The 20847-nt window shown below is 40.8% G+C and overlaps 1 protein-coding gene across 2 annotated transcripts; it reads left to right on the top strand.

The window, feature by feature from the left end:
- Positions 1-2681: 2681 nt before the first annotated feature.
- LOC120521200 lies at positions 2682-19211 on the top strand. Of its 2 annotated transcripts, none has more exons than XM_039742991.1 (2): positions 2682-2741; positions 13589-19211. In XM_039742991.1, the coding sequence occupies exon 2, from the start codon at positions 13601-13603 to the stop codon at positions 18728-18730; it is 5130 nt and encodes a 1709-aa protein (XP_039598925.1). In that variant the 5' UTR covers positions 2682-2741; positions 13589-13600; the 3' UTR covers positions 18731-19211. The 2 variants fall into 2 exon arrangements, with proteins under 2 accessions (XP_039598925.1, XP_039598923.1); XM_039742989.1 differs by lacking the exon at positions 2682-2741 and adding an exon at positions 3384-3420.
- The last annotated feature ends 1636 nt before the right edge of the window (positions 19212-20847 follow it).

Here is a 20847-nt window from a genome sequence, read left to right as displayed (position 1 = left end):
CACAAGCTGTACTAAGTCGAGTAGCCCGGCATCTTCCCCTGGCGACTCCACGCAGCTCTTCGCCGCAAAGCATGACCAAGAAAGTAACTCACGATTCATGCACCCACCGTTTACCAGAACATTTACCTTTAGTCTAAACGCCAATCCAGTTGAGGAAATTTTACAATTTCGTAGTAGAATTTTTAAAATGGGGGAAAGGCGCCGTGTTCCAGAAAGTCCGTCTGGTCGTTTTTTCACGATGTCAGCGCCCGAGCACAGAACAGCAAAGGCAGTTTCATCAGCATGGAAAGCTCCCGGCAGCTCCACCCCGGAAGCGGAAAGAACCGAAGCCTATTCGCGCTTAGTGATGACGCCCGGCGCCAGGCGTGCTGTTTGTTGGTGGCCCCTACCGGTCGGAGGTTCGACCGAACATGTGTCCTCATAATACTGTATTGGGGCGGCAGTCCTAAAGGGCATCGAATTGGATCTCAAGGTACTGCAGAAACAGATTTTTTTACGGCATTTGTACGCAGTATAACCTATATGGCCAAATCCTCTGCAGCTTTAGACAATCATTGATAACAGGTCGATAACAATGCTCATCAAATCTGTGCGAAGGGACTAAAATGTCAAAGTCATAATGAACAGATGTACACAAGAGATTTGGCAGAAGATCCTCTGCTGATCTGATAAAGAAGTTTGATTTGTACCCTTAGACGAAAGGTACAGAGGATTTAGCCATGCTGGAATAAAAAAAAAATCATTTTTGAATTTGGGAGAAATACCCCCTAAAACCAAACTCTGTTGGGATAATGAAAGTGTGCTGGGGGAATTAATGGCCCTCCCCGACCCCCACCCCATTAAAAAGCACTTTTAAAATTAATACTTCGTTTCAGGCAATTTTTAAATGTCACAATCTGTTTTTTCGATGGTTACAGTTACTTATAAAATTTTGAGTAGATAAAGTCATTGGCCAGTCTTGTCAAATGCTGTGTTAATTTGAAATAAATAATTGCTTAATTCTTCATGTAGCGGTTCCCATTCATATTTAGCCAAAACAGCCTTCCTAAGGAAAAGCTACATCTGTAGAGTAATAAAAAAAAAGTCTAGAGAATGTAAAATAAAGTTAATCTAATCTTTTTATATAATACGCTACTATTGCTCTCCGTTTGTCTGTACAGAACTTTAAATCACCTGTGGCTCGCAAACCGTTTGAACTATTGACCTGAAATTTGGTACACATAGACTACGTGACGTCTAGCATCCGCTTTTGGGGGTGATGATTGACCTTCAAGGTTATTCCTCTTTTTATTTTTATTCTATTTTATTGCAGAATCAACTTTCAGCAGCTGCCAGCAGGGAGGCCATGCGGCGCATGAGTACGGGCGCATGACTAAGACTGAAGACTTAAATGCTAACTTAAGTGAAAAATTAAGGAAAACGTACTAAGTAATTGCAACACAAACACTGGCTTAATCAATTTTAACGCTAAAAGATGTCGACGAAATAGGGGGTGGAGAAAAGAAGAGCTGCTCAGGAAGCAGCAAGCGCATCAACCTCTGAGCAAACGAATGATAAACGTACAGAGAAAGAGGATGAAAACTAGAAATGATCAAGTGAAGTGTATTCACTCCACGTTATCTGGTTTAAAATAAATTATGATAAGAAAGATAAGCATTTTGTATTTTTTATCCATCTTCTAATGCTATTTCTGTCTGAGTATTGTTGTCTCCAATTTTAAGACAGCTGAGCAGTCAGCACATTAACCACTATGCCACAGCCTGCCAGGCTCCTTTCTGCAAAACTGGGTTTACATTGGGGAAGTGGGGGTGGCGCTTGATTGGATGTTACATTTTTGGCTTAAAAGATGTTGTAGTATAGTATAGTATAGTATAATATAGTATAGTATATATAGTATTGTATAGTGTAGTGTAGAAACCTTCAAACACACCCATGTACTTCAGTGTTCAATATACTCATTCAGGGTTACCATACAGATGTACCAATATATTGTGTAATACCCCAGCCACATCTGAACATCTCATGGAGTGAGATTTCTATCTTTGTGTGGCTAAAAGCTACTAAAGGAGCACAGAATGTGCCTGAATCTATTGGAACAGCGATGGCAGGCACCACACAGTTTAGCAATATACTAAGTTCAGGGATCAGGGTTGCCAGATTTCAAAAATCACAGATCAGGATAACCACCATTTCGAGAGACCCCAAAAAACGATGTTAAGGAACTAGGAAGATTAAAAAAAATGGATAATTTTAATAAAATTATATTTTTAGATATATAAACATGTATAATTTACATACATACACAAATAAAACAGTATATAGAAGAGAATATATATATATATATAAATAGTCACAGAATAATCACAACAGTGCACTTTGAACGATCAGTCCAAATTTTTGCTTATTTTACTTACACAAGCATTCAGTTGGAGCAATAATGAAATATTTCATTGCATACAAAAGTAACATGAATACGAATATACAGTACAATTTTGTATATAACCTCACATTTGTTTTTCATTCAAAATTTAGGTACGGGCATGCTTTATATAACTTGTAACTTGTTTTATGTATCATTCACATAATATGTAAACAGAATGCAGATACGACCTACCTAGTTAATCTTTAACACTTCACTTTCAAAACGAAGTACACACGAGCACGAGGAATGTACGACTACACGATCACAAGACTGACGTACACGAACACTGACGATTCAAACACTCGGATTCAGCTGACAGGTACAGAATTTATTTATAAAGGTGGAACTATCTGCAAACATTTAGCCTCTTTAACTAGATACTCAATATAAAAAAATGAATTAAGATTTTTTTTTTACATAGAAGTTTTGTTCATTCGGGATTTTCACAGGGAATGCGGTACTCGGGATTTGTCAGTTGAACTCGGGACAGTCCAGCTCAAATCTGGCATCCTGTGTGGGATGATCTGGTGCCATTGCCAGGGTTGTTTCCTGCCTTACGTCCCACGTCGCCCCACTCAACCAGACTAAGCAGTTTTGAGAAGGATATGACCTGGTCCAAACAGTGTTTTAAAAATCTCTTTTCTAAAGCGACGTGCCTTCACATAGTTATTACAAACCTATTTATAAGTAATTAATAACGGACATCAATCTGTGCAGACCCACTTTATGTAGAAGTGACCCGACCAGCCTTATTCCACGGTGGGGACATCGGCCTTCCCTCCAATCGCGACGGCCCATAAGTTTCGATTTCGATCTCTCGATTTCAAACGCGCCTCCGCTCTTACCTGATTGGTTGCAGTGCTGCCAGCGACAGCACAATACCGGGCACCTTCCACTGCACTGGCATTTCCTCTCATTGTTTCACTCTGGACTTTTTTTTTCCGAATCCACAGGTGATTCTTACAAGGAAAAAAAAAACGAAAGGAAGCGATGCGCAGGTAAGCATCCCCTAAACTTTAGCGCTTGTTCTGTTTGCCGTTAAACAAATTGATGCGGTGTGTTTAATTTTTAGCAACATGCTAGCCATAATTGTTAGAGATAAACTTTAGTTAGCTTCTTAAACTTCGTGTGATTTTATAATTGTTTATTTGCGTGTTTATTTGTTTTTATGGTTTTGCATCCTTTTACAACATGTCATTAGGATAGGGCAAATGCGTTTTTAAATACAGTATGTTTGAAACATTGAGTAGAGTTTATAAAAAGAAAAACGCAATATTAGACGAGGAAGAGGAAAAAAACAGAACCTCTGATAGATGAGGAAAAAACAACCACACAAAGAAAGTAAAAAAAAAAAAAAGATAGAACAGCCTTTAAATGGGAAACCGTTCGAGTTTGAGGCGACACCATAACGAAAGTGAATGCAGCAGCGGCCGTCCATTTCTGCACCTTCTTTTCAGAGGCGACACCGGTTCCGTTGATCCCGCAGGCGATATCATGGAAGTGTCTTTCTTGTACCTGCCAATGCTGGCATCTAATTTATCAGAAAAAAAAAGAAAAGAAATGAGGCGGAATGCTACAATTGTTATGTATGCACAATAAACAAACCAACTAAACACAGTTTCTAAAAGATGACATTTCATGCCATGATTTCAAATCTATTTTTTATCACACCAGGGATGCGGCCGGAGGGGATCAACCTTTCCCTAATTGCTAACGATCCAAATTATAAAACATAATAAACGCATATCGATTGATTAAAATCTACGAATTACATCAATTAAATAACGTAAATTAAGACCGCTGCAAACCACATGTAACTAACTTTAAACACAAATAATATGCTTTTAGTTAGCGTTAGTTTTTTTTAAAATGAGGTGAAAGGAGTGAAGAAAAGGCAAACGTCGGCTGGATGGTCCCAGAACATAAAACTGCTAATCTCAAAATAAAGAGAAAGGGGCGGTGGGGGCTTTCAATTCGACGTGTCGTGCCAGCTGAGCTGTCACCTCGTCAGCCAGATCCTTTGAGTAGCGAAAGCAGTTACCTGCGGTTTGATACTAGCATTAATCCCGCGGGAAAATGGAGATATGTTGTGGTGGGATTGTGGCTCGTGGGGAGGGCTGGTGAGGAGAGACGGGGTCTGGCAGTCTTTCCTTGATGATGATCCTTCCACAGGTCTACCTACTGAAATCTTGTTACGACTTTTACTTCCTCTATAGTCTGGTTCAGTCATCTTGTAGGGCTCCACCATTAAACATGAGCGAATGCGGCAGCGGGAATCTGAGGAGTTCACTTAACCATCCAATCGGTAATAGCAACAGGCGATATATGCAAAGGGCAGGGACCCGGTGTGAACGTATGACCAGCACTTTCCGGGGATTCCTTGTTCGTGGGGAATAAACGCAAGCTTGGTTTACTCACGCCACTTGGTCCCGGGTTGATGCAAGTCTATCCATTCAGTGCAGTGCACTTGTGGCCCCTGGAGAGCTATTTGCCATAATGCCAAATATTCACTAAGCAGAGGTTTGTTATTATCCTCAAATCTGAATAACCAGGAAGAACGCGGCACTGATTTTAATACCTTTGACTCAGTATAACAATTTTCAATATTTCTAAGCAAAAAGGGAATTGAAAAAAATAGTAACAGAAATAGATTCTAGGGGCATAAAACGCTATGGAGCAATAGACACTCAAAGAACAACAAGGAGTTCCAAAAAATTATTTAAAAAAACTACCTATACCATTACAGGAATGGTGGTGCGATGTAAGCACGATTGCTTCTCAAGAAGGAAATTTGGGTTTGATTCCACTCCATTATGTTAATCAAGCATTTCCTGTAATATTTTGTCATAGCCTGAAGCTTTCTGTGGTAGGGCCATATTGCCTCTCTTAAATTCGGGATGCAAGCATAATTTCCATCTGAACCTGCCCGGTGCTGTTTCTCTGCTACATGTGAAAATGTCCTCAAAAAACATTATAAAGCAGCAAATTCTATATGCCGTCTCCACACACTACCGAAGAGGAGTCAGGGATGCTGTTATTGTCGCATATCTGCTGTCCAGTATTAACTCCCTTCTTTATGATATACTGGTTGAAAGTGAATGATGATCAGATCTGAAGAGTTCAGGGCCACAATCTTGATGGGATGTAATAAAGAAGAATCCTTTAATATAATGCAGATTCATTCCATCTCATCAAGTGACTCTTCCATTTTAAACAGCTGCAGTTCCCTATGTTTCTTTTTTATCTATATATCTCTAGTCGAAGGGCCCCATCATATTGCTTGCTCAGACAAGTCACATCTTGCAGACCAAGCAGGACAGTCCCGACTTCCCTGTCCCAAGCTAGCGATTGCAGCCCTTCATGGGGAATTCCAAGGTGTTCCCAAGTCAGCAAAGAGAATCCCTGGGTCGGCCACAAGGTCTCCATCCGGTGGGACATGACCAGAGCCACCTGGGGCCAAAGGGCATCTTTACAACATGCCCAAACCACCTCAACTGACTCGTCCACTATGAATGAGCATGGTGATGAGCTGAGTATGAGGTGTAGTTTGAACAGTAAACTGAGTGTTTCGTTTTTAAACTCAGCTCCCACTTTACCACCACGGACTGGTACAGTACCTGCAGAACCGCTGCTCCAATCCGCTTGTCTATTTCAAATTACCTTCTTCTATCACTCATGAAGAAGATCCAAAGATACTTGTCCCCTCTTCTAAGGGCAGTTGTTCCCTCCTCACCTGTTGAGAGCAATCTACTCTTTTCTGAGAGAGAACCATGACCTCAAATTTGGAGGTGCTGATCCTCAATTCTGCTGCTCCACACTCGTCAGTTATTCGCTTGAATGTGTGATGAAGATCAAATGAGGCAAAGAGGAAAGATCATCTGGATAAAGCAAAGATACTAACGCCCAAATGGACACAGTCATGTCCTCAGCTACACTTTGATATCCTGTCCATGAAAGCCACAGACAGCCTTGATGGAGTTCGACACCCACAGTGGACACATTCAGCTTTACACCAGGTTAACTAACACCTGTTACTGCATACTCCTGCAGGACCTCCCACAACACATGACGAGGGATACAGCCATATGCTTTTTCCAAAGTTACAAAACTGATGTAGACTGGGTTATCATACTTCCAAACACCCTCCAGCAACTGCACCAGGGAGAAGTTCTGATATATTGTTTCATGGCCAGGATGGAATCCACATTGTTCCTCCTCTGTCTTAGGGTCAGTCACCAGCACCCTGGCATAGGCCACTTGCTCAGACTTGGGTACATTTAAACTTACAGAGATATTTTAAAAAGATACCCTAGAAATGTGATATTTTTGTCACTGTAGCATCATGATGAGTACATGCTGAAGCACCAAACTCTCTGAGTGAGTAGGGGTCTGCCTGTTGCCATTGGGTCTCCTGGTAGTTGCTTTGTTTACATTATACTAATAAGTGCCACTTTGCATTTTTTAAATTATTTTCAGCAGGATTTTCACGTCTGGAGAAAGGCTCAGCCGCTACCTAGACCTCAGTGTTGTTGTATGATGCGAGTTTGTGCACAATGGTTGCTTTCTATGGCACCTGCTAAATGAAACGGGAGGCTCACACAATTATTAAGGAGCCTGCCTCTAATCCAAACTGTTTTTTCAAAATTGTGTTTTTCTTAGATTGTAATAGTATGTGTTCTCAGTAAAATATTATTTTCAAAGTCACCTAAAATGTGCTAAAAGTTCCACCTGCTTCCCATGGTATTAATTGTGTCCCACACATCAATATTACATTTACTGAAAAATGTCATTTAAATGTCAATGGTTTCAAAAGAAACAAAAACCTACTTCTCGCTGCGTTATGTTTACTGCATCCTATTTAGCCTTTCTTTTCATACTCACAAGAGGAGGGATGGGATGGAAAGGCGTTTATAGGCAGACTCACCTTCACCTTAAAGGTCACACTGGAAAGCAATCATTGATGTTATGTAAATCATAGGACCACATTTTGAACAACTGAAATAATTTTTGAGAAAAAAATGATTGTAACCCTTCATTTTCAAGCACTATTGTAGCCATAGGAAGGAGCAGGGTGCATTCATAAATTATTTAGAATGGGCTTTGGAATGCTAAGCTCTCTCAAAGTTCATCATTGCATAAAACCAATGGATGTAAAACCAAACGTCAAACACTGGAATGATGCTACTATATCCTAACTACAGTGTCACGGGTGTCTGATGGAGCCAAATCCAGCCAACACAGGGCGCAAGGCAGGAAACAAACCCTGGGCAGGGCGCACACACATACACCAAGCACACACTAGTGACAATTTAGAATCACCAATGAACCTAACCTGCATGTCTTTGGACTGTGGGAGGAAACCCACACAGACACGGGGAGAACAGCAAACTCCATGCAGGGAGGACCTGGGAAGTGAACCCGGGTCTCCTAACTGTGAGGCAGCAGCGCTACCACTGTGCCACCATGCCATCCATGCTATGATAAATCATTATTATTACTTACTTAATGGGCTGAAATCTTTAGCCAAGGCAGCTTAACAACACTTAACAACCTTGCAGGGTTGCATTTTTTTGTTTTCTCCAGGTTAGAGCACAGGCAGATGAAGTGACTTGCTTAGGGTCACACTGTGTCTCAACCTCAGAGCCTATAGTAATCTGGTCCCTGCATACATAGATTTGGACACAGTAGTCTTGCCAAGCCTCATGTGCATCGCTGATGATCTGCAGGAGTGAAACAGAGTGCTACCAGCAGCCACACAGTGGGACTAGGTGCAACATTTGTCCTGCACCAGACCATGGAGGCTTATTAGGGCAGCCTTTATTCTCTATTAGTTCTTGGTTATTAAGAGATGGTCCAAGGGGTTTATGTCAAACCAAAAAAGAGCATTTAGACCTGCGACGTGGCTTCTTTCATGCCGCTGTCTTGAATGGCATCTCCAGGTGAGTTGCTTGATTCTCTGGACAACCATAAATGCTGTCATGTCTAACTCGTCCTTATAATTCAAGGTGGATAGTTTGTAGCGCTGAAAAGCAGGAGTTAAATGACAACACTCTGATTGTCCTTCATGTTCCATTGCACTTCCACTCTCGATCAAGCCTCACACAACACCCCTGCAAAAGTGGAACATACTCCTTTTTATATTACGGTAGATTGAAAGAGAATTACCTGGCCAAGCCATGTTAATCTCTGGTCATTTTGTTTTGTCATCCATCCGCGCCAGTAGGTTGCTTTCCAGGCTCTGCTGAGGTATGTAGTTCCACCCTGAAGCAAGAGGAGGCACAGACCAGGTTAATTTTTACTGCTTTCATAGCTCTGAGAAGACACCTAATGAAGGCAACTGACTCTCCCCTTTCTGGGCCTGGCCCTATAAAGACAAGCATCCCTGGATTGAGGCATCTCACTTTGAGCTGAGCCAAACTAGAGGATGGAGCTTCACGAGAAGTAAAGACACACTCAACCGAACAACAACGTTATTAAAGAGAAGGTTATTGCCTGCACTTTCAGTTTTGTTGCCGTCGTGCATTTTTGCTAAAAGAATTAAATAGGACAATCTGGTTGGTGTCCCAACATTTCTTCCTCCAACCTGGGGTTCACTACTGTTCAACCACAGTCTGGTAGTCTGACTTCAGTCTGACTGGATGTTTCATTTGCCCTGAGCCAGCAGGTGACGCTGGTGTAAAAAGGCGATAAAACGGGATAAAAAACAAAACATTGGGACTCCCAACAGTCAAACGTTTATGGTTTCAAAGTAGTCAATCTTGCCCGTATGGTCCTAGAGAGAAACTATGCAAAATGTGGTCCAGAGTGGTGAAAAGGTGAAAGACTGTATAAGGAACAAACAGGCAGACATTCATTTTTATATACTGTATATTGTAACTGCCATAGAGGAAGGACAGCCATCTTAGCTGGGATGGGATTAATTTCTTGCCTAGCCAGGAGGCAATTATGAAAAGATGGCGGGAGTGGTTACTTATCCTGGCCAAAACACCTGACAATAATCATCCTAACTGGGACTGAAGAATAATTAATGGTGTGAGAGAATAATTTGGAGGTAACAATAGTTAAGTATTTGGGTTTGCAATACCCAATGAAATATGTCAGCATTTGTTTTAGAAATATTATAAAGAGACTGTTGAAATGGTCGAACAAACAAGCAGAATATTCCAGGGGGATGGTTTAAGAAATTGGGTCATGTAATGTTCTTTCATGCACCTAGTAAGACTTACTAGTTGTCATGTATACAGTTTTCATAACCGAATAAGGGCTGAATCAAGAAATATTGTATAACAAGGATATAATTGGGAAAACTTTCATTTTAGGCAGGTAGTGCTCTATCCTAAGCACCTCATGTCTTTTAACCAATCAGAGTATGATATGTAAGCATTAATACAGCACTGTTATGCAAATTCAGTTGTCTATAAATATAACCCTCCACCTGTATTTTTGATCATTCTGATCATGCTGTAACAGACTGCTGTGATGGATGCTCTGTCTTCAGCATGGTGCTGCAAGGGTAGATAAATGACACCGATAGGCAAGCTTTTCTCCTGATTACTGACTCAAAAAGGTTTATCAGACTTGACCTGGTAGATAAGTTTCTTTCTTTAATATGTTTGATTTGTACCACAAAGTACTGGGCGAACATGGGTGCCAGGTGGCAGTGCTACTCAGGGCTGAATCCAGTTAGAATATCTGCAGGGTGGCATGGGAATTGCAGTCTGGAAACATAGCCCTATCGGGGCCCTAGGGTCATGCTGGGGAAGGACTACTCTTGTTTCCAAACAGCATAAAAGTGCTACAGCCGACCTTTACCTTGTGTCGGAGATGACTGGGGTGGCGACCCGGCCGGGATGCCCATGAGGACAGGAAGAGGGCTTACGTCCACCTCAGACCATATGGGGATGAACACCCTGGTTCCTTTGGGGGCCACGGGTACAGAGCTTTGAGGGGGCGCCCCTGTGCCTAGAAAGCCCTGGACCTCAGCACTTCCGCCACACCCGGAAGTGCTGGGGGGAAGAGGATCGGGGACACCTGGAGTGCTTCCGGGTACACAGCCGGTGCTTCCGCCACACAGGGGCATGTCGGCGGAAGGTCACCGGAGGACACCTGGAGCACATCTGGGTGCATATAAAAGGGGCCGCCTCCCTTCAGACAATGGCGAGAGTCGGGAGTGGAGCTGGACAGAACTTGGTGGAGGAGGCAAGGAGGTGGCCTGAAGAGAACTGAGGCATTGTTGTGGCCAGGACTTTGGGAACTTTTCGGGGTTTGTGCACCCTGTGTAAATAATGGAGTTTATAAATAAATGTGTGTTGGGTGACATTAACATGTCCACCTGTCTGTGTCCGGGCAGGCTTCCACACTTGACACCCGTAGCAGTCCCAGGTCCAGTTCCACAGAAAACACTCATTTGGAGGGAAGAAATTGATTGTTTATTATATTTGGGTGGTAATTTTGTCTAGTGATTTATTAGAACATGGTTAAAGTAAATAAATGCCCTTTATTTGAACCTGGAATTGTGTTGGGTGACATTGTGTTTGTGGTTTGGGGCTGAGTCACACCCTCTTGTGGTTACAGATTGCAACATCAACATAATATTATCATTATTATTGTTTACATTGCCCAAATTGGACTGTCAGTATTTTTTTTGTGATGTAGTTAGGGTGACCTCTGTCTCTGTGTAACGGTATTGCAGGCAAAAGTCCAAATAAAGAACTACTGTATATTAAAAATAACGATTGGGTTGGCTCACTCATTAATTTACTAACAATATTAAGTACTTTAGTTACAAAGGCTTTCGGGAAACGCTTGCTAATTAACAAATGATCTTAAATATGAGATAGCAAAATACTTAGCATTACAAAGCTTTCAAGAAATGCAACCCTGATTATTAGTTTGTTCCCTCAAGTGCTAGTGTTACGCCAGGTCTCCTCTTTAATTGTTTACATTTCAGACATTTTTTAATGCAAGCAGCCATCTTATATATAGCAACTTTCATGATGTTACCAGTAACATGGCTTGCACATCGCATACAGAGCAACCACACAGCATCATAAACACAAAGCACACAAAAAGGACAAACCTTTGAAATTAAGAAGTACAAAATGGCTGTACCTATGTAAAAGAAATGAAAAAACTAGTGAAGTTGCAATGACATCAATGAAATGAATTAGTAATGAGTGAATCAATGAGTGTGAAATTGTAGACTAGAAGATCGTGGCCTGATCACAGTCGGTGGTGTCTCTGACGCCAAGTGAGCCATGCACGGCAGAGCCAGCAGTGTGACAGTGCAGGCAGGTAGTGCACAAGGGCTGACACCACGTGGAGCTGCATGGACAGCAGCACAGGAACAATATTCCTCGGGTTCCACTCCAAAAATAAACTTACCCCCACCCTCACCAAAAAATAATTGTAATGAATGTTGTGTATTGGAATTGAGAAATCACGATCAAATAAGCATTAGGGGAAATCTTGCAAAATTGTATCCAAAATTAAACTACATATATTTCTTAACTAAAAACACAATTTCATAACATGTTATAATGAAAAAGATAAACATTCTAAATAAATAAGACACAGTCCTGAAAACTAGTATTGATTGGCGTGTTTTTCCACCCAAAAGGCTCAGGTAAACCTGTCAATAACATTCCAAAGCAAGAGGGGGCACTGTCACTAACCTATTTTCTGTGTTCTCCACAGCTCAGACCAGAGAAATGATGCCTTGCCCAGCCCTCTGGCACACCTTCCAAACCCCGCCCCTTCTGGACTCAGACCTACTGTATTTACCCAGACAACCTACAGACAGAGCTCTCAATAGCGTTTTGTTTGTTGTAATAAGTGTTTCTTTTGCTTATTTATCAGTTAATGAGACAGATCGGCTATTTTTCTGTACTACCCCAAACACATGCACCCTAGTCCTGCAATTCTTTCACACAGTGAATATTCAAAGTGGACTTGTGATCTTGTTTGCCTAATATTCACCATTTGGTCAGCTTAGACAAACTTTTTTTTCTCTAGCACTCCAAGATACTTTGCAAGGCCAGCATCGACAACACAGAGATGTAGCAATCAGTTTGGGCTGGGGCAGCCCCATGAATATATAACAATGAATATATAACTGTGGTGGGCTAAAAACTTAGCAGAAAACCTGCGAATCCATTTAAACACAACATGCATGCAGAAGAAAAGTGGAAATGTGTCATTGTTTTCGTGTCTTCAATGTAATGTCTTTTTGTATGAACTTGTACGTGACTTGTTATACATGAGCCTACTTCTTTAATAGCATTACGCAGAGTGCTGTTAAGCTGATGCAAACAGGAAGAAGTGAAGAATCCACATGCTTTAGTGTTGTGCTTATGTGTAAATAGTGGCAGTAAGCGAGCAAAAATGTCAGACAAAAAGTAGAAAATAAATAAACTGTACATTTCAGTTCAAGGGAGGTGAGTACTTGCAATTGAATCTTGCGTCATACTTTACTGAATTCATGCTTCCTGCCTGCCGCTGTCTCACCTTTAACTCTGTTAACTTTATCACAGGAAAGCACAGTGGCGCAGCTCAGGTCACATATTTGGCCACAGTAATCACTCCAGCATAGCTGGCAGAGACTTCAGAGCCCTTCAGAGACACTTAAAAGGTCACTGCACCATTAGAATCCACACAAAACTAGTGCAGGTTCTTGTTCCACTTTCGGAACTTCAGAACAGTTTTGCGATTTTATTGAACACAAAGCAAAGCAAATTCAGGTAGGTTCGCTCATCACTACTGACCAAAATCAATTAACACATGGAAAAAAACAGATTGGTCAGAGCAAGCAGATGCAGTCAGTACACGGACATTAAATTGATCCCAGCTCCCAAGATTGTAAGGCAGAAATTGTTTCCAGTGTGCAGTCATCTTTATATGCAGTGCATCTGGAAAGTATTCACAGCACATCACTTTTTCCACATTTTGTTATGTTACAGGCTTATTCCAAAATGGATTAAAGTCATTTCTTTCCTCAGAATTCTACACACAACACCCCATAATGACAACGTGAAAAAAAGTTTACTTGAGATTTTTGCAAATTTATTAAAAATAAAAAAATTGAGAAAGCACATGTACATAAGTATTCAGTTCTATGTACAGAAAAAGAATCTTGCAGTCTGATCAACCTGTTTGTTGTATTCCCAGGGACATCTGTCAATGATGGACACAGCAGGAACGCTACAGGGCCAGGGGAAAAAAATCACAAGCTACCAGGATGATGATGAGGAGGAAGAATGTGAAGAATTTGAAGGTGTTCTGAACAGCAGCCTAATGCTCTATAAAGAAATTCATGACAAATTATACAAGTACCAAAAGGAGGGCTTAGCTTTCCTTTACTCTCTGCACAAAAATAGAAAAGGTGGCATCTTGGCTGATGATATGGGCCTGGGAAAGACGGTTCAAATCCTCTCTTTTCTATCAGGAATGTTTGATATGGACCTAATAAAAACTGTATTACTCGTGGTACCTGTTAGCCTCATCAGTAACTGGATGGAAGAGGTGAGAAAATGGACTCCGGGAATGCATGTGAAAGTGTTTCATACCAGCAGCCGATCTCTAGAGGAAAATTTAAAGACAATCCAGGAGAACGGAGATGTTCTAATTACAACTTACCAAATGCTGGTGAACAGACTAGAGATGCTGTCACACCACAGAAGCAAAGACTTCATATGGGATATTGTCATATTCGATGAAGCCCACAAGCTCAAAAAGCCTGCTAACAAAACTACCAAAGCTGCTTCTGTCATTCCCTCGAAGACACGCATCCTTCTCACTGGGACCCCCGTGCAAAACAACCTGCAAGAGATGTGGGCTCTGTTCAGTGTAGCGTGTCAAGGAGCCATCCTTGGCAGTTATAAGTCTTTTAAAAGACTGTATGAAACTCCAATCACAAAAGGGAGAATGAAAGATGCCAGCACAAGTGAGAAAGCACTTGGGTTCAAGATTTCAGAAAATTTAATGGAAATTATCAAGCCATATTACCTGCGGAGAACAAAACTAGATATCGGAAAGGAGTTCCATGACTCACAAAATAAAGAGAACTGCCCACCCAACTCACTTCCTCATCTTCCTGAGAAGAGCGATTTGGTTGTGTGGCTTTACCTCAGCCCCTTACAAGAGCGCATCTATAGAGACATTCTTTCTTCAGAGAAGATCAAAAACATTCTCTTGTCATCTGCTTGTCCTCTAACAGAGCTGACCATGCTAAAGAGCCTCTGTGATCATCCGAGGTTACTTTCTGTTAATGGCAGCCTTGCGTTGAGCGACTCATATAATAGTCTTATTCAAGAGTCTAGAAAACTGGCCTTTTTAGTAGCCTTGCTGGAGAAACTCTGCAGCGATGGACATCGCACACTTGTGTTTTGCCGCTCCTGCAAAATGCTAAATATTATTGAAAAAGTTTTAAAGGCAAAGAATTTTAATTTTTTGCGTATAGATGGGACAGTCAAACAGATAGAGCTGCGCAACAGGCGGGTATCAATGTTTCAGACCAAAAGTGATTACTCCATCATGCTTCTGACAACTCAGGTGGGTGGTGTTGGATTAAACCTAACTGCAGCGAACCGAGTTGTCATCTTTGATCCGTCGTGGAATCCAGCAACTGATGCTCAGGCTATAGACAGAGTATATAGGATTGGGCAGGAAAAAAATGTCATTGTCTACCGGCTAATAACCTGCGGGACAGTGGAAGAAAAGGTGTTCCGGCGCCAAGTGTTCAAGAATTCCCTGATAAGGCAGGTAACTGGCGATGAGAAGGACCCTTTCAGACATTTCACCCATGAGCAGCTGAAGGATGTTTTCACTCTTGGCAACACTGAGCTGTCTTTAACACAGATTCAGCTACAGTCCATGTCAATCACTCAGTCAACCAGGAATGCTGAGCTGGAAGAGCACATTGCTTTTCTTCAATCCCTGGATATCTTTGGAATATCCCATACTAACCTTGTGTTCTCAATGGCACAGGAAGGTATCTGGGATACAGCAGATGGTGAAAAGATTTCGCTTAAAGTGCAGAAGGCACAGAAAACCTTAGAAAGTGAATCCCTGCAACAAGAGTGTGGGGTTGGAAGACTTTCCCTGGAAAGAGGAGTGGGAAGAAATCATCAAGTAAGTTCCACCAAAGAAATGAAAAGGCCAAAATCTTCTTATATTAGAAGCAGTTCTTGTGGTCTTCATTATTTAGCTATGACAGAAGGAAACTCAGATGGTGACAGGAACTTCAACCATGGAACGGACGAAGAATTGGATCCTGAAAATGGTGATGGTATTTCATGTAGTTGTTCCAGCCTAACAGTGTCTGAACCCCTAAGCACTTCATCTTATCTTTCTTATGTTGATACAACTGAGGAACATTCAGAAATTAACCTTCAAAATCAACTATACCCTCAGTCCAAAAACACACCAGAACCAACCAACTCAACTGATCACTTATTTAAGATGATTGAAGGAAGGTCAGAGAGCAATATGAAGATTAATAGTGTAATGGTGGAAGAGCCATGTGTTAATAGCACACCACACAGTTTCCACGAGACCCCATCAACAGAGACTCTAAATAGGTCGTCTGATCTTCACATGACTGAAATGACAGGAGAAAGCTCAGATAGAAAGAAGAGCTCCAGTGCAAAAGCAGAACTGTATTTTAAATGTGCTAATAATGAATCACACAGCGTCTTCAGTGTTGCATCAGCAAATACTTCAAGCAGATCCTCTGATCCTCATGTTGTTGATGTGATAAGAGAACGCAACGAGAATGATGTTAAGGTCAGTAGCGAAATGGTGGAAGAATCATCTCTTAAATCACACAGTGTAATAAGTAAATGGGGACTGAATACCACATTCACAGAGTCTCCAAACAGCTCACCCAATCTTCACTTTTTTCATGTGATAGAAAGCTCAAAATGTGACACAAAGATTGGAAGTGGAACAGACAATTCTCATCCGGAAAATGTTGCCAGAACACCTTGCACTTTGTTAGACACATCAGCAAAAATTCCTAGAAATTCAGCAGGTCTTCCTTACATTGGAGCAATAGAAGGTAACTCAGAGAACATAAGCAGTGTATTGGAAGAAAAATCACATATTCAAAATGTAGACAATAAACCATGCAGTTGGGTTGAAGGCACATTAACAGAGGTTCTAAGCAGCTCGTCTGTTCTTCATTATGCTGGCACCAAAAAACAAAACTCAGGAGATAAAAAGATTAGGAGTATAATACCAGAAAAATCATTTCTACAAATTGTTGATAGCACACCGCACAATAGGTCAGAAACTACATCCACAGAGACTCAAAGTAATCTACCTAATATTTATTCTTTTCAAAAGAAGGGAGGAAGTTCAGAGAATGAAATGAAAATTAGCAATGTAACAATGGAAGAATCAGACCTCCAAAATTTTAGTACTACACCAACTATTGCAGTACACCAACTGAACTGTTTTGATACCACATCTGCTGATCCTTTGGGCAAATCATTTCATACTTTTTTTGTTGATGTGATACAAGGAAGTGCACATAGCAATCAGAAGATGACCGATATAACACCAGAAAATTCTTGTCTTCAAAATGTTGATAGTACAATAGACAGCAGATTGAATTGTGTATCAACAGAGCTTCCTAGCAGCTCATCTGGTCTTCACTATGATGGTGTGTTGGGAAGAAAGAGTGATATGACGAGTAGAAATGCAACAGGAGAAAGATCACGTCCTCTTTTTGTTGACAGTATACCACACAATTTGTTTAAAACCACATTGGCAGAGACTCCAAGTAGGTCACCAAGTCTTCATTTAGTTGCTACAATAGGTGATTGCTCAGAGAGCGAGAAGCTCTGCAGTGTAACAGGAGAAAAAGTGAACCTTCAAAATGTTATTTGTCCAGGCATCTGCTTCAGTCCTTCAGCAGCAAAGATTCTGAGTGACTCATCTGATCTTCACTTGGTTGGTATTGAAAGAGAAACCTCAGAAAGTGCGAGGAAGATCAGCATTTTACCACTGAAAGAATCAGATCCTCAAAATGTCAGCAGTATGCAACAAAGTGAGTTCAACACAGTATCAAGCAATGTTCCTGCTGGAACAACTTCATGCTGTGAATCCGGTGGACCTGCCTTTGAAAATATCCTCTCATCATTCAATAAACTCATCATTAAGAATAATGAAACAGCTGCTCCAACAACTACACAAAATGAACAACAGAATTTTGGCTTGAGTGGTATGCAGGATGATGAAAACAGTATAATCAGCCCAACATTTTGTAATGATTCTTTTTCTCTGGAGAACAAGCGATTGTCCTATCAACTATTTCCAAACTATCAAGACTTTTCTATAGTGTTGACCTCAACTCCTAGGCCTGAAGTTGCTTCTGGTACAAGACAAAGTGAGGTGTTCCCAAAAGGTCATTTTTTGTTAGAGGATTCCACTGCCATTGATGACAGCACTCAAGGATGCAGTATTGATTTGTCTTGTGATAGAGATCTTCAGAAAGTGTCTGGGGATAAGCTGACTTTATTGGATTATTCTGCAACTTCTAAATGCATATATAAGTTAGCTGACAAAATGTTCCCCTACAATACAGGTTCTCCAAAATTTTCTGATTCTGAAATTCAACAGAAACAAGAAAGACATTTCTGTGATAACGCTGAAAATGACAATGAAAAAAGGAACAAAACTCCACTCGGTTTTAAGCATCATGATTCTCTTTTCAGGTCTCAACCCAGTTGTTCTGATCTGAAGTGGGAATCCAATCTGGAGAGTCCCGCTTCCTCCTCAAGCAATTTTACAAAGTCCAAAAGGGATTTTGAGGAAGGTTTTAACTCTGATGTTCCATGCGGCTTTCACTTGATTCTGGATGAAACTCAACCAGCAGGCAGACAAACAGAAAATGTTTTGCAATCGGACACCTTCCACAATTTTCTGGCAAGTGCTCAAGGTGTGCACCAAGAAGGTGTTTCAGATATAGAAGATATTTCAATGCAACATACGTCCAAGTTACGTCTACCTTTGCAGCACATCGTCTCGGTTAACTCCTTTGAAGAAAAACAGCAACAACCAAAGAAAGAGAAAGAAAGGTCTTTTTGTTTGAAGCCAGAAGATGACATTACAGGTACAGAAATTCCAACATCTTTGCACAAACATTATGAAACTGATTCATCTCTGGATAAGATCTCTGAAGCTCCTTGCGAGCAAGAGGGTGCCTCCTTATTTAATAGCACTAGGACATTAGCAAAAAATCAGTTTAATTTACAGAGTAATCATGAAAGCAAGTTAGGCATTCCCAAACGATGCCTAATCATGTGAGGTGCTATGTTCTCTCTGCTGTATTGTCTTATTGGTTATGGAGACTAATATTAAAATTATGATGTTATCAGAGCATTATTCTTTTAAACTATTGTTCAATTAATTAAGATTTAAGAAATTTGAGCCATAGGACTTTAAATACAGACTATAGACTGACCTGTTTTAATACTTTATATTGATTCAATGGCAGGGCAAAGTGTTCAGTTTCATGGGGCTACTGCATGGAATTTTAATAGAATACATTGGGATATTTTTCCAATGGATCAACACAAAACAATGCATTCAAAGGGAAACCAATTTTCTGCAGAACTTTGTAAATTAGTAATTTGCATTTATAAAAGGCTAAAATTTGTCCATCTGTCACGTGATTACTCACAAACTATTGGGGATGGAACCTTGATCTTGATCTTTATCAAAAGCTTATGACCTGACATGTTATGAAAATTTGGAAAAATTTTGGCCAATAAAATGCAAATTTAGAACCAGTGGTTTCACTAGTAAATTAAAAACACAAAATGATTTATTTCTCCATGTTTATGAAACCTGCAGTGGGCTGGCGCCCTGCCCGGGGTTTGTTTCCTGCCTTCCGCCTTGTGTTGGCTGGGATTGGCTCCAGCAGACCCCCATGGCCCTGTAGTTTGGATATAGCGAGTTGGATAATGGATGCATGGATGGATGTTTATGAAACTCTTGGTACTAGCAGAATTACTAGTGAAAAAATATTTGCAACCTCGGCATTTTCTGTTATTACGTAGTTTTAATATTGACATCCTGAGTCCCAGTATTATGATCAGGTTTACATTTTGGGGTTACTATGAATACAAACCTTGCACACTTCTTTAGTTGACTAAATCCCTCAGCTAAAGAATTCTCTTTCTTTTCCCTCATTTTAAGTCTTTCTCCAGAATAGATTATATCTTAATTTCAAAATCTCTTGCTCCTTAGACAATGAATGCTTCTCTGTCTTTGTCTTCCTTGTCCGATCACCAGTATGTAAATCTCCAGCTTTCACTCCCTCTTCTGACCTCAAAGCCCCTCGCTGGAGCTTTAATACTTCTTTACTACAAAGTATAGATTTTTTTTTAAACAAACCTTGAGGGGTTTATAGTGTTGAACAAAGACTCTGTTCAGGATCCAAATTAGATTTGGCTGGGTATTAAAGGGCATATCCAAGATCTGACTATTGGTTTTGCATCCAATATAGCCTGTATGGCATGCAGGAATATTATAATTTTGGAAAATCGTTTGAATACTCTGGAAAATGCTCATCTGCGTATTTCTGATTCAGCATGTCAGCTAAAAATGACACAAATCAGAGCCAAGTTAACCGACCTCCTTATGATACATGCTGAGTTGAAAATTCATTGCGCATGCACCTGTTACTGTCTCTCTGGTGCTAAACCGAGCAAGTTGTTAGCGCTTAGATTACGTAGATGTGACTCATTAGCCCGTATTTCCCAAGTTAAGTCATAATCTGGTAATATCACTAACAACCTCTCGGAAATTTATAAGACTTTCCTTAATTTTCATCCTAGACTTTTTACCCGTCAGCAGAGGCAATGAATGGTGTTTTCAAATCTATTGATTTGCCAAAACTCACACAAACTGATGCAGCCCATCTGACATCACCGGTCTCAATTCAAGAAATCAAACCCGCTTTAAAATCTTTTGCAAAAAATAAAAGTCCGGGTCCTGATAATATACAGCCAGAAGTATATTTTACATTTTGGCCATAAGTATCAAGCTCGCTTTTTCAAAGGATGAATGTGTCTTACTCCTCATATAACCTACACTCCAATATAAATGACTTCCTTATATCACTCCTCCACAAACAGGGTAAACACACTGAGCTCCAGCTACCACTATTGTCACTCGACTTCTCGAGTCTTTGAGCTATTAGACAAGTTTTGGGCTCTCTGGCTCAAATCTGTGATTCTAAAACTGATTCCCTCCATCCAGAACGGCTTTGTGGTGTCTCGTGATGCAGCTGACAGCATGTGCCGACTTCTGCATATTTTAAGCGCAGCACCTTAGCTCCCAGCCCAGGCAGTGCCTTTCATAGGATGGACTGAAAGCTTTTGTGGAGAGTCCTGAGCAAAATGGGGTTTAATACTTTA

Source organism: Polypterus senegalus, unplaced genomic scaffold (genome assembly GCF_016835505.1).
Source record: "Polypterus senegalus isolate Bchr_013 unplaced genomic scaffold, ASM1683550v1 scaffold_1275, whole genome shotgun sequence".
Lineage (NCBI taxonomy): Eukaryota > Metazoa > Chordata > Cladistia > Polypteriformes > Polypteridae > Polypterus > Polypterus senegalus.
This window is presented reverse-complemented; position numbering and strand designations above follow the sequence as displayed.